This window comes from Phaenicophaeus curvirostris, chromosome 1 (genome assembly GCF_032191515.1).
Source record: "Phaenicophaeus curvirostris isolate KB17595 chromosome 1, BPBGC_Pcur_1.0, whole genome shotgun sequence".
Lineage (NCBI taxonomy): Eukaryota > Metazoa > Chordata > Aves > Cuculiformes > Cuculidae > Phaenicophaeus > Phaenicophaeus curvirostris.
The window spans coordinates 42,248,903-42,262,027 of record NC_091392.1 but is presented as its reverse complement, the minus strand read 5'-3'; the positions used below and the strand labels follow the sequence as shown (position 1 = coordinate 42,262,027).

Sequence of the window (13,125 nt, the reverse complement as noted above, 5' to 3'; positions counted from 1 at the left end):
ATGGGGAGGGGAAGAGGGCTCTGAGTGGGTTGGTGTAAGCAGAGTGTATTGCGTGGTTTTTTTGAGGTGTGCAGTGGGGTTTTTCTGTGCACTCACCCCTGTCTGTTTGCCAGTCCTGCAATAAGGGCAATAGATAACTGAAGGTGGGAGAGCCATTTCCACTTAGAGGGCAAAACTAACATTCCTTTCTTTCCCCCAGAGTGGCCATCACAGTGCAAGACAGAAATCAGAAAGGTTGGTATGGCAGCTGTGATAAAAAACAGTTTTTTGTCTCCTGCGGCAAATTCCTATGAGCTTTCTGCAGGCAAGGAAGGGCCCTGCCTATCAATCGGTGCCACTGTGGGGCCCAGCCAGCTGTAGAGCAAGCACCTTGTCAGACCCTCCAGGGAAATGGTGGCTGCCTGGGAGGCCACCTTGGCCATGAGGGACATTTTACAAAGGCGTGGAGTGATAGGACTAGGGACAATGGGTATAAACTGGAGAGGGGCAGATTTAGACTAGGCATATGGAGGAATTTCTTCACAATGGGGGCAGTGAGGCGCTGGCAGAGGTTGCCCAGGGATGCTGTGGCTGCCCCGTCCCTGGAGATGTTCAAGGCCAGGTTGGATGGGGCCTGGGGCAGCCTGGTCTGGTGGGAGGTGTCCTTGCCCATGGCAGGGGCGTTGGAATGAGATGATCGTTAAGGTCCCTTCCAACTCCAGCCATTCTGTGGCTTTATGGAGTGGCTGCCTTGGCCACACTCCCCTCAAGCTTCCAAGTGAGCACTTGTGATGCCAAAGTTGTTCCCACTTTGCAGAGTGGTTTATGACAAAAAAAGCCTGTTAGCCAGCTAAGGGCCTAGAAAACACAGTTAGAGAGTGGGAGTAATTAAGTCTTCCCCTTTTACCTACTAAACAGGCAAACGGAGCCTTTAGCTGGAAGGGGAAGAAAGGGCCGTGGGGGAGCAATAAAACACAAGCAGGAAAAGTGTGGAGGGTCTGTGTCAATCTGAGTGTGAGAATTGTGCCAGCTCAGCCTGAAACTCAAACTGACCTCTGGGCTCCTGGAGAAACTGTGATGGGATGAGTGTGGTGAGGGAGTGGGATTTTTATGGAATGGATGCAACAGGGCCTGCTTGCTCATCCTGGCAGCTCTGCCTACCACCCAGCTCACAACAGAGGATCTTAGTGTGGGATCCCGCTTCAGGGCAAAGCTGTTGGGTTTCCCTCTTCCACTCCCTCTTGGATTGCCACCTTTCCCCAGCCTCATCAACGAGCTGGGCTTGGAGGGCCACCTGTCTCAATAGGATGGAAATTCCCAGATGCCTCTGGCTTCCTTCCTCTAAGGAGATCATTGAATCATCCAATTCAATTGGAAGGCCAATCTTCTCAACCTAGCCTGAGTCGTAGAATAGTTTGAGTTGGAAGGGACCTTAAAGATCATCCAGTTCCAACCCCCCTGCCACAGGCAGGGACACCTCCCACCAGACCAGGCTGCCCCAGGTCCCATCCAACCTGGCCCTGAACACCTCCAGGGATGTGGCAGCCACAGCTTCCCTGGGCAACCTGGGCCAGTGCCTCACTGCCCTCATTGTGAAGAATTTTTTCCTATGGTCTCATCTAAATCTTCTCCCTTCCTGTTTAAAGCCATTCCAAGTGTTTACCTTTTAAGTCCTTCTCACTTTGAACAAGCTCCTGCCTTTAAAAAGAAGAATCACCTTGTGTTCCCGCTGGGATTGGGCGTAGAGGATGATCCCAACCTGGGCTGCTGTGGAGAATAGGTTGAGCACATTGCTTACGAATGGCATCACCCATCAGCCCAGTGATCCAATTTTGCAGGAAACGGAAAGGTTTCAATCTGCTTATGTTTTAATTCTGAGGAGCTGCTCAGGCAATGTCTTCATGGATGATAATCAAGTTTTCTGCTCTAAGATCTGACCCAGCGCAGGATCTCATGGTGATGCTGTTTGCATTCCCACTCTTTCTTTAATCCTTTCTGAAGCCGTGAGAGCATAACGCTCCTAAAACCAGAAACAAACTACTTGAAGTTTCCAGCTTTTCCGCATGGTTGGAGGGAGCTTGGGGAAGAATAACCAAATATTTGGCCTTGTTGGAGTTATAAAAGCAGACGGCAAACACTACAAAAGCTTTTGGCACCTGTTCCTTCTTGGATAATGTACCTGTGTCCTGCAAAAACACACCTGGCATCTCTGGCAAATTGGCATCACTCTAATGGCACCAGGCTCTCTCTGTCACACCCAGTGCCATATCCATGTCACCATTGTGAGGACAAGTCTAGAAAAACTGCTCTCACCACACTCTAGGTATGGCCCTGTTGCATCCTGCACACTTTTCCTAAGCTCTGCTTCTCTTGGAGCCCCTTGCTGTTGGTTTTCCTGATCTCTTTTTCTTGCTGGGTTTGCTTGCAGCTTTGTTCTTGTCAGGACTGGCTCCCCCAGCCTCATCTCGGCCCCAGCCAGGGCAGGTTTGGAAAGTGGTGGAAAGCTTCACCTTCACCCCATGGGCTTCTGCAGGGGACGCACAAGTGGCCCCTACACGGAGGTTGAGCTTGTCGATCCACCTGGAAACAGAATCAGAATCGTTGGGTTGGAAAAGAGCTTTGTGATCATTAAGTCTGACTGTACCAAGCTGGGTGGAAGTGTCGATCTGCTTGAGGGCAGGGAGGCTCTACAGAGGGATCTGGACAGGCTGGATCATTGAGCTGTGACCAGCGGGATGGGGTTCAACAAGGTCAAGTGTGGTGTCCTGCCCTTTGGTCACAACAACCACACGCAGAGCTACAGACTAGGAGAAGTCTGGCTGGAAATCTGCCTGGAGGGGAAGGACCTGGGGCTGTTGGCTGACAGCAACTGAACCTGAGCCAGCAGTGTGCCCAGGTGGCCAAGAAGGCAAACAGCATCTTGGTCAGTATCAGAAACGGCATGACCAGCAGGACCAGATGACAGGAGATCAGGGAAGGGAAAGAGGCAGGGCAAAGGGAGAGGCCAAACTCCATGCCCACTAATGGGGATGGGGGACTTCACAGCCAGGCCAGGTTGCTCAGGGCCTCACCTGAGTGGCCTTTGAACATCTGGATACCTGTCCACCCCAGCTTGTGGCTGTTTATCCTACACCAGGAAAGCCGAGACGACTTCCATCCTTGCACATAGGCATGTGCTCACTTTTGGAGAAGACCCAAAATGGCCAGTGCGCCATGAGCTTGTGCCTCCGGTGAGGCAGGGTCTGGCTGTCCCCAAGGGCTGTGCCGCCCTCGCGGCGCTCACCTGCGCAGGGGAAGGAGCTGGCAGTCACAGTGGAAAGGCACATCCCGCAGGTTGAGGATCTCCAGCCCTGTGAAGTTGTTCATGTTGGGGATGCTGCTCATTTTGTTGCTCTCCAGGTAGAGGCTTCTGACCCTGGGACCGAGGCCTGCGAAGGCACCAGGGGAAATCTGCAACAAAGTGAGGGTGAGTTGGAGGGGTGGGGGGTCCTGGCGGGGGCAGGAGAGCAAATCTCTGCTCCTGCACTGCTCACCAGCCTGAGTGGCTGAGAGAGCCTGCCCTGAACCTGGTGGCCCCATGGAAGAGCTGTTTGAAGCAGCAGCACGTGTGCTCAGGGACTGTTCATTAACTCAACCGGTTTGGTCGTGTTTTGGGACACACTAGACCCAGCTCAGAATTCCTGGGATGGAGGTAAGAAGGTGACCTGCAGGAGGCCTTAAAATGATCCCTGGGAACTGTTAAGGTATGTGGTAATAGGAGGGTTTGTGTTGCCAGGGACCTTAAAGATCATCCAGTTCCAATCCACGTGCCATGGGGCAGGGACATCTCCCACTAGATCAGGTTGCTCAAAGCCTCACAGAGCCTGGTCTTGAACACCCCCAGGGATGGGGCTTCTATGGCTTCTCTGTGCCAGAGCCTCACCACTCTCACAGGAAAACATTTCTTCCTAATATCTAAACCAAATCTCCCCTCCTTCAGCTTCAAACTATTACCCCTGTCCTTACAAGAGCCATACTAGCATGGTTTTCTTGAGAGGATGGAGGAGTTCAGGGTAATCATGAAGAGTCCTGCAGGACAGCTTGTAGTAAGAGCAGGAGAACTATAGCTAGAGTTAGGGAAAGGAGGTGTTTTGGGGAATAGCCTGCACCACACTGAAACTGGGTGTGTTTGAGGACCAGGGGAGCAAGGCTGTCCTGGAGGAGGTGGGGAAGAGGCTGGAGCAAGACAATATTCCAGCTAAGCCCAAGGAAGCCTCTTCTCCCAGCATCTCCCAAAGCTGTGGGATTTTGGGTTCAGATGCCTCAATCGGAACCACCAGTCCTGGGTGTTGGGACAAGATGAGACTGATGGTTGTGCCCCGCGGGTCCCCTGCCCTGCAAGGGTCCTCAGCCACACGCACCTGCTCCAGGCCCATCTTGTCCAGGTAGAGGTGCTGCAGGCTGGAAGCCACAGGCAGGAAGGCACCATCCCCCACGTGCTTGATGGGGTTTCTTGAGAGCTTCAGCTCACTCAGGGCAGACAGTCCCTTCAGGGCCACCGTGGGCACCTCCACCAGGTGGTTCCCCTCCAGGTGCAGCTTCTCCAGCACCTTGGCAGGAGCCAGGGCGGTGGGGGCAATGCGCTCGATGGCGTTCCCGGCGAGGTAGAGCCACCGCAACCCCCTCGCCCCAGCCAGGTCGCCTTCCGCCAGCTCCGCGATGGCGTTGTGCTGCAGGTGGAGGGAGATGAGGTTGGGCAGGAGCCGGAAGATGCGCGCAGGCAGGTGGGTGAAGGCGTTGTGGTCCAGGTGGAGGTAGGCCAGTCGTGGGGCCCCCTTGAAGGCAGCGGCCGGCAAAGCGGAGAGGCGGTTGTCGGTCAGGTAGAGGTAGACCAGGCTCTCCAGCCCCCGCAGTGCCCCAGGGTGCAGCACCTCGATGCCACAGCTCTGCAGGTGGAGAGACACCAGCTCCTTCAGGCCAGGGAAGGCACCCGCTGGCACCGTCACGAAGGCGTTTTGGCGCAGGTCGAGGAGGGTGGTGTTCTTGGGGAAGCCTCTGGGGATCTCCTGCAGGTTCCTCTTCTCACAGGACCCATGACGGGAATCAGAGGAGCAGGTGCATCCCTGGGGGCATCGCCCACTGCCACCCGTCCTTGGCTGCTCCGGTGGCGAGGTGGGGCCGGGGGGTGGCTGAGAGCGGCCACACGTCATCTCAGGAGGCCTCAGGGAGTCAAGGGTCCGGCCGCGGAGAGCAGGGGGTGCGGCACAGCTCCCCTCTGCCTGCACCCTCGCCCTTGCCAGCCAGTCCTGGAAGGGGCGCAGGAGGCAGGAGCAGAGCAGAGGGTTCCCAGCCAGGCTGATCGTCGCCAGCGCCGTGGCCCCAGCCAGGGGTGGCAGCCCCTGCAGCTGGTTTTCGCGGAGGTCCAGCATGTGCAGCTGGGGGCTCCGGGCAAAGGCTTCAGGTGCCACGTCCTGGAGGGCAGCGTGGTCCAGGGAGAGATGCTTCAGGGAGGCCATGGCCAAGGCTTCCTCAGCGAGGTAGGTGATGGGGTTGTGGCCCAGGTCCAGTCGGGTGGTCCCGTCGAGCCTGGCCAGAGCCTCGCTGGGCAGCGCCTGCAGCTCATTGTGGTCCAGGCTCAGCCTGCGAAGGGCGGGGAGGGCTGCGAAGGCCTCGCTGCCCAGCACATGGAGGGCATTGTGGGACAGCCGGAGCCACCTGAGGGCCTGCAGACCCTGGAAGACCATGTCTGGGAGGTAGACCAAGGCATTTGCTCTCAAGTCGAGAACGGTGAGGGACCCCAGATGGCCAAAAGCTCCCGGTTGGATCTCCTCAATGCGATTCCCCTCCAGGTTGAGCTGCTGGAGGGAGGAGAGCCCATCCAGGGACTCCTGGTAGAGGAAGTCTATGCTGTTGGAGGCCAGGTTGAGATAGACCAGCCTCCCCAGCCCCCGGAAAGCCCCTTCTTCCAGCTTCTCCACCTTGCAGTGCTGCAGGTCCAAGTGCGTGAGGTATGGGGTGGTGAGGAAGGCTCCTGCTGGGACAACTGTGAAGCTGTTGCCCCGAAGGTCGAGGTTTTTGGTGAGCTGTTGGGCGTGCAAACAAACCCACAGGGTTACCTCAGGGCTGGCTGCCATCCGTCCCCACCTTCTCCCCCCAGTTCCCTGCCTGTCCCCTCGCCCACCTGTGGGATGGTGCTGGGGATGGCTGTCAGGCTCCCATTGAGGCAGAGGACGTGGGCACGGAGGTTGTCACAGACGCAGGGCGCAGGGCAGCGGGTGGCAGCCCCCAGCCCCACGGCTGCTAGGAGCAGGAGGAACCCCCAGGACAGCTTCATGGTGGAGGACACCTGTGGCTGGGAAGACACAGCAGTGAGGCCGGGAAAGAGGCCAGGCTCCTGTGTGTCCCCAAAACAGCATCACCTACCTACACCCAGTGCCGTGGGGCTGGTGTTGTGACCCCGTGAGGTGGGTATTCCCATCTCTTGCTTTAGCTCTGTGATGTTACAGCTTACAAATAAGGAATAGAAGGGAAGGAGGGGAAAAGAAATATTTAGAAAGAAAACTGAAGTGCAGGAGCACTGGGTCACTGGTGGGGAACTGGCTTGGAGCAGAACCCACAGTGCTTTTTGTACTCATATCACTGATAATGGTTGGACTCGATGATCCAGTGGGTCCTTTCCAACCTGGTGATTCTGTGATAAAATTGTCTCAATCTCTACAAGGTATCAATATTCTTCCCACAACTGAGGCTAGATTTTTGTGAGCCAAGCAGGTACAGGCAGCAGGGGATGCAATCACGCCAGTTCTCTGAGCTGCCACCTTTCTCATTCTCATCTGTCTCCAATACCCTGGGCACCCTGCCTGCCTCCCACCCATCCCAGGTATTCATAGAATCACAGAATCACAGAATCACCAGGTTGGAAGAGACCCACCGGATCATTGAGTCCAACCATTCCCATCAATCACTAAACCATGCCCCTCAGCGTCTTGTCCACCCGTCCCTTAAACACCTCCAGGGAAGGGGACTCAACCACCTCCCTGGGCAGCCTCTGCCAGTGCCCAATGACCCTTTCCGTGAAAATTTTTTCCTGATGTTCAGCCTGAACCTCCCCTGGCGCAGCCTGAGGCCATTTCCTCTCATCCTGTCCCCTGTCACTTGGGAGAAGAGGACAGCTCCCTCCTCTCCACAACCTCCTTTCAGGTAGTTATAGAGAGCAATGAGGTCTCCCCTCAGCCTCCTCTTCTCCAGGCTAAACAACCCCAGTTCCCTCAGCCATTCCTCATAAGGCCTGTTCTCCAGCCCCCTCACCAGCTTTGTTGCTCTTCTCTGGACTCGCTCCAGAGCCTCAACATCCTTCTTGTGGTGAGGGGCCCAGAACTGAACACAGGATTCGAGGAGCGGTCTCACCAGTGCCGAGTACAGAGGGAGGATAACGTCCCTGGACCTGCTGGTCACGCCGTTTCTGATACAAGCCAAGATGCCATTGGCCTTCTTGGCCACCTGGGCCACTGCTGGCTCATGTTCAGTCGCTGCCAACCAACACCCCCAGGTCCCTCTCCTCCAGGCAGCTTTCTGGCCAGACTCCCAGTCTGTAGCACTGCAGATTTGGGAATAAGGACCTCCACTGTGCAGCTGCAAGAAGGTTTTGGCCACGCAGGAGGGAGCCCCTGGGCCAGAGGTGCTGGAGAGGGACCAAGGCCGGACTGAGCACCAAGGGGGTGGCAGGGCTGTAGCTCTGGACGATGCAGCCCCCGCAAAGCTCTGGGGAACAGCAGCAGCAGGGTCTGCAAGGCTGAAGCCCCTGGAGCCTCTGGCAGTGCCCATCCCCTCACCTACCACAGCCCACCCACCTCCTGCCACCACCACAGCCAGCCCTACCCTGGCCCCCCCGAACACGAGGGTCACTCCCGCTCCTGTACAGCCACCAGCCAGTGCCACCAATGCGATGTCCCCAGCTAAGCCCCCACCCTGTGCCCGGGCACTGCCACGGGTACCATCCTGCCACCCCCTCCCACACACCTGCGGGGGTCACGCACCTGGGAACAGGGGGTTACCTGCTCTTCAAGAGGTGGCAAAGCGAGAGGGGAATGTGTCCCCCAGCCCCATTCAGCAGCTGCCGAGCTCCTGTCCCACCGCCTGCTCTCCTCGCAGAAGCCAGAGCTAAATGGGCCCCATTGTGCTGCTTTCCCAGCGGCTCGCTGGACTGAGCCAGAAATACTTTACAGGAGGAGGAGAAGGAGGAGGAGGAGGGGGGAAAGGAAGGGTAGAGCACCCCTGGAGAGAGGCCAGTGACCCAGACATCGCCTCCCCCTCGCCTCACAGGGGCTGGAAACACCAGTGCTGGGGATCCAAAGCCTGGCTTGTGGCAGTGCCAGCCTGGCCAGCCAGAACCTATCTGAATTTTGCACTCACTGTTTCCCAGGCTCTGTCTTTTCACTCCTGGCTGCATAAGTCACAGGAGCTATGGACATGCAGAGTAGAAAGGTGATATCCAGCCAAAATCGCCACTGCAGCGGTAAGCATAAGCAACAGGAAAGAGAAAGGCAGCTTGCAAATGGGGCTGCGCCACATGTACACATCCCAGTTCTTCTGATTTTGTTTCTCTGCTTGTTTCGAAGAGGCCAGGGACACCAATTGTTCATATGAAACAACGTTTGCTTGCAGGAGGCCTTTGTTTTCCTCCCCAACTCTGTCATTTCCCTTTTTTGGCTCTGCATTTTGCTCTCAAAGGGAGTGTGAGCAGATCTGCAGCCTGACAAAGATCTGGAAGATCCGATACCAACTCCTGCCTCCCCTTCTAGCCTTTCCCCTATTCAGGAATCTCAGCTGCCACAACCAGTATGTCCCATCCCAGTTTTCCCTGTGGGCAAGTGACAGGGGACAGGATGAGAGGGAATGGCCTCAAGCTCCGCCAGGGGAGGTTTAGGCTGGACATTAGGAAATAATTTTTCATGGAAAGGGTCATTGGACACTGGCAGAGGCTGCCCAGGGAGGTGGTTGAATCACTTTCCCTGGAGGTGTTCAAGGGGCAGGTGGATGAGGTGCTGAGGGGCATGGTTTGGTGATTGATAGGAATGGTTGGACTCGATGATTCAGTGGGTCTATTTCAATCTAGTGATTCTATGATTGGACTTGATGATCTTGAATGCCTTTTCCAACCTAGATGATTCTGTGTGTTCGTGAGCCTCCCTGGGCATTGCCTTCGGCCAGCGCAGACTCCCAGCGGTGCTCACTGTTCCCGTGACACAGGGTGACTGCCCCACCTCACTGATACCATGAGCAGCTTGGAAAGACCAACTCTCATGTTCATCTCTGTTCTGCTGTCCAAGGATGACCCCTAGGGATACAGATTGAGAGAGGCTAAAGCTGCTCTAGGCTGGCAGGAATCACCCTTGGGAGCTTAGCTACATCCATAGAATCACTGAGATCAATTTTGGTGTGGGAGCTGGCGTCAGGAAGGGCCAGGTGAAGGGAGCAATGCCTGGCTGGTAGCTTTCACCCAGCCGCTGCTGTGTGCCACCAGTGTGGCCAGGCCCTTGCACTCCTGCTGTGTCTGGCAGTGCTGTGCCCACCGCCCCAACACCAGCCTGTCCTCACTGCTGCCTCCCCACCTACACGGGCTGGCTTCTTCCCAGACCCACTGGACATCACTGCCCGCCACCTGGGGTACGGCAGGGTGGAGCAGCTCCAGCCAGGCGCTTTAAAGGGCCCAAGGGACCTCGATGACCTCCACCTGAACTACAATAGAATCACAAGATCACTAGGTTGGAAGGACCCACTGGATCATGGAGTCCAACCATTCCTACCAATCACTAAACCATGCCCCTCAGCACCTCGTCCACTCATCCCTTAAACTCCTCCAGGGAAGGGGACTCAACCACCTCCCTGGGCAGCCTCTGCCAGTGCCCAATGACCCTTTCAGTGAAAAATTTTTTCCTGATGTCAAGCCTGAACCTCCCCTGGTGGAGCTTGAGGCCATTCCCTCATGTCCTGTCCCCTGTCACTTGGGAGAAGAGGCCAGCACCCTCCTCTTTATGAGTTCCGTTCAGGTAGTTGTAGAGAGCTATAAGGTCTCCCCCTCAGCCTCCTCTTCTCCAGGCTAAACAACTCCAGCTCTCTCAGCCATTCCTGCTCCTCATAAGGCCTGTTCTCCAGCCCCTCACCAGCTTTGTTGCTCTTCTCTGGACTCCCTCCAGAGCCTCAACATCCTTCTTGTGGTGAGGGGCCCAGAACTGAACACAGGATTCGAGGAGCGGTCTCACCAGTGCCGAGTACAGAGGGAGAATAACCTCGCTGGACCTGCTGGTCACACCGTTTCTGATACAAGCCAAGATGCCATTGGCCTTCTTGGCCACCTGGGCACACTGCTGACTCATGTTCAGTCGCTGTCAACCAACACCCCCAGGTCCTTCTCCTCCAGGCAGCTTTCCAGCCACTCTTGCCCTAGTCTGTAGCTCTGCACAGGGTTGTTGTGCCCCAAGTGCAGGACCCGGCATTTGGCCTTGTTAAACCTCATGCCATTGATCAACAACCTCACCCTCGCTCTCACCACAGCCCTGGCCACTGTCCAAGCCACTCTGCTTCCTGGTCTCCTCCTTATCTCCCCTGGCTGGGAGCCCCTTTACAACCTGGTCATCCATGTGGGCAGCAACACCTCCTTGGCAGTAGCCTGGACTGTGCTGGAGGACCGTGGGGAGGTCAAACCGTGGCACCCAGTGCCACATCTTCCCTTTCTCCAGCTTCCCACCAGGCTTCTAGTTTGTTCCTCTACCCAGCTTCAGCTTCTGCCAAGGCTGCAGGGAGGCAGCCAGTCTTTACTCTCTCTGGGGGGACAAGGGACACGAAGGCCTGAACCTCCATTTGGTGGGATTTAGCCCAGATCTGCTTTACACTAAATGTTTCACCTGTGTCTGCAAGGAGCCCAGTCCTATTACTGCCACTACAGGGTTTCACCGCTCACAGATGCACCCAAAACTCCTACACGCCGAGCAAGCTCTGCACTGCCTTGCTGGGCTAATGACGTTTAAATTAGAAATACTTCTGACAGCAGCAAGGCTTTTGGGGTGAGACAGCGGCACAAGACAGGCTGAAGCAGCGCTGGAATGAGCCCACAATCCACCAGGGGTACCACTGGGAAATCGTCATTCGCTGGGAGCAACTTCTAATGGAAACCAGAGTTAACAAGTGCCATCTTCTTTAGTTTTCCTAACACTGAGACATAAGTCAATTTTTAAGGGAATTCTGAGTCCATGTCCTACCTAGAAGGAAATCTATCTTCTACAACTGTCACTTCTACCCTCACACGCCTATTTTTTCCTATAGACAGCTGATCTGAACATTAAGTACCAGGAAAATCCTGTTTCTAAATATTGCTTACTTTCAAAAGAAACATAAGGATCCACATCTCACATTTGTTCTGCTATGGCTTGGCTACCCAAAGCCTCCTGCACAGGTTTCTCCCCATGACCTGGCCCTCAGCTCTTTGTGCCAGCAGCAGCATCCCTGACCTTCACAGGCTCTGTTGGAGACCCTTGCAGAGAGGACATGATCCATGGGACACACTGCAGACCAACTCCGGTAGAGGTTAGCCCCTCGGCCTGGTCTCTGCATCTCTGTTCTGCATCATGTTCCTTCTCTCCACGACCCTCTCCCAGAGCAGGGGGACTTGAAGAGCAGGAGGAGGCCATGGAGCTCCAAGGAAAGCCACACTAGGTTCAATACTTACAGAAAATACAGATTATTTTATGTCTCAATTTTTGTCTTCCAGTCTCTGGCAGAAGTTACTAGACTTGCTTTTGCAACAGGCTGCTGAAGGAACAGGAGGGGATGACTTGAAGGAGGCAGGACTCTGCCTGCAGCAGCTGAAGCTCCTTCTGTAGATGCAGGTACCTTCACTTCAGATGATTTTACCAATTTGGACACAGAGGAGTTGCAGCTTCAGCCACAGAAACTGGGAGAAAATGCACTTTCTTCTCTGCCTTGGGGCAGCCTTTCTTTTAATGAGAGGACACTGCTCTTATATAAAGAGCCAGCACCTGCCCTTGCCACAGTGACAAGAGATGCTGCTTTTCTGCGCCTGCTGGATCACAGCCACACAAAGCTTCCCACAGCGCCGTTTCACCAGTGGTTGTCCTGAACAGGCCCACCACGTGGAAGAAAGAATAACACTTTGCTACCCAAGGAGATGTGCTGATTCTCAGAGGCTTGAAAAAAGAGGGAGCAGGACCAACCAGTGAACTTGCGTGCTCAGGAGAGGTACAGGCAGGTGCCACCAGCGTGCATCAGCACACGGACAATCCTCCCTACAGAGATTTAGGGGCATCTGCCACTACTCCTTCGGCACAAGAAAAAAAGCAAAGCCCTAGCCAAGAAGGATCATCACAGCCCTAATTCTTCGTGCTCTTATATGTGTTCGGTTTTCAAATAAGTGAATAGTGCACACAGTCCCAGCGTCTTATCAAAGGGATGCAATGGAACACTTATTCCACAGGGATTTCATGGAGTGTATACATTGCCAAACCAAGCCTATTTAATTAGGAAGAGAAGGGAAAGAGGGGAGGGAAAGGGCAGGAAGAAGGAGCAACACAGGCAATGACAAAAAAAGGGAAAAATATGCCTGTTCCCTTAAGCAATGGCTACCACAGTCAGCCACAACGCATAAATATTCCAAGCCACAGCAGCAGGGTACTAGCATAGTAAAATACAAATCAGTCAAACACTGCCTTCAACAGACTTGAAAGAAGAAATGGGAGAGCACCTTGCCCGTCTGACCTGGTAGCAGCCGCATGAGTGGGTGTCAAGGACTCCCCTGGCCTGAAGAAGCAGGGGCAGCAGCAGCAGCGTAGCCTCCCTCTCGCACAGTGCTGGACTGTGGTCAGGCAGAAGTCACAATCCAATAAAATAAATAAAATACACAACCAGGGTGATCCTGATGATCAGGGCTTCTGGGCCCACGTAAGTCTTGCCAATGCAGCCAACATGGAGAACCCTTCTTGTCAATTCATACAGAATCATAGAATGGTTTGGGTTGGAAGGGACCTTAAAGATCATCCATTTCCAACCCCCTGCCATGGGCAGGGACACCTCCCACCAGATCAGGCTGCTCAAGGCCCCTTCCAGCTTGGCCTTGAACCTGTGCCAGTGCCTCACCACCCTCATTGTGAAGAA

The 13,125-nt window shown here is 55.0% G+C and overlaps 1 protein-coding gene across 1 annotated transcript; it reads right to left on the bottom strand.

Annotated features, from left to right (window-relative positions):
- Positions 1–1,889: 1,889 nt before the first annotated feature.
- On the bottom strand, positions 1,890–6,304 carry CHADL (chondroadherin like). The gene is made up of 4 exons (XM_069849788.1): positions 6,140–6,304; positions 4,380–6,041; positions 3,263–3,429; positions 1,890–2,559 (listed from the first exon to the last, which is right to left on the bottom strand). Exons 1-4 carry the CDS (start codon positions 6,290–6,292, stop codon positions 2,334–2,336), a joined length of 2,208 nt encoding a protein of 735 aa, XP_069705889.1. The 5' UTR covers positions 6,293–6,304; the 3' UTR covers positions 1,890–2,333.
- Between the last annotated feature and the right edge of the window lie 6,821 nt (positions 6,305–13,125).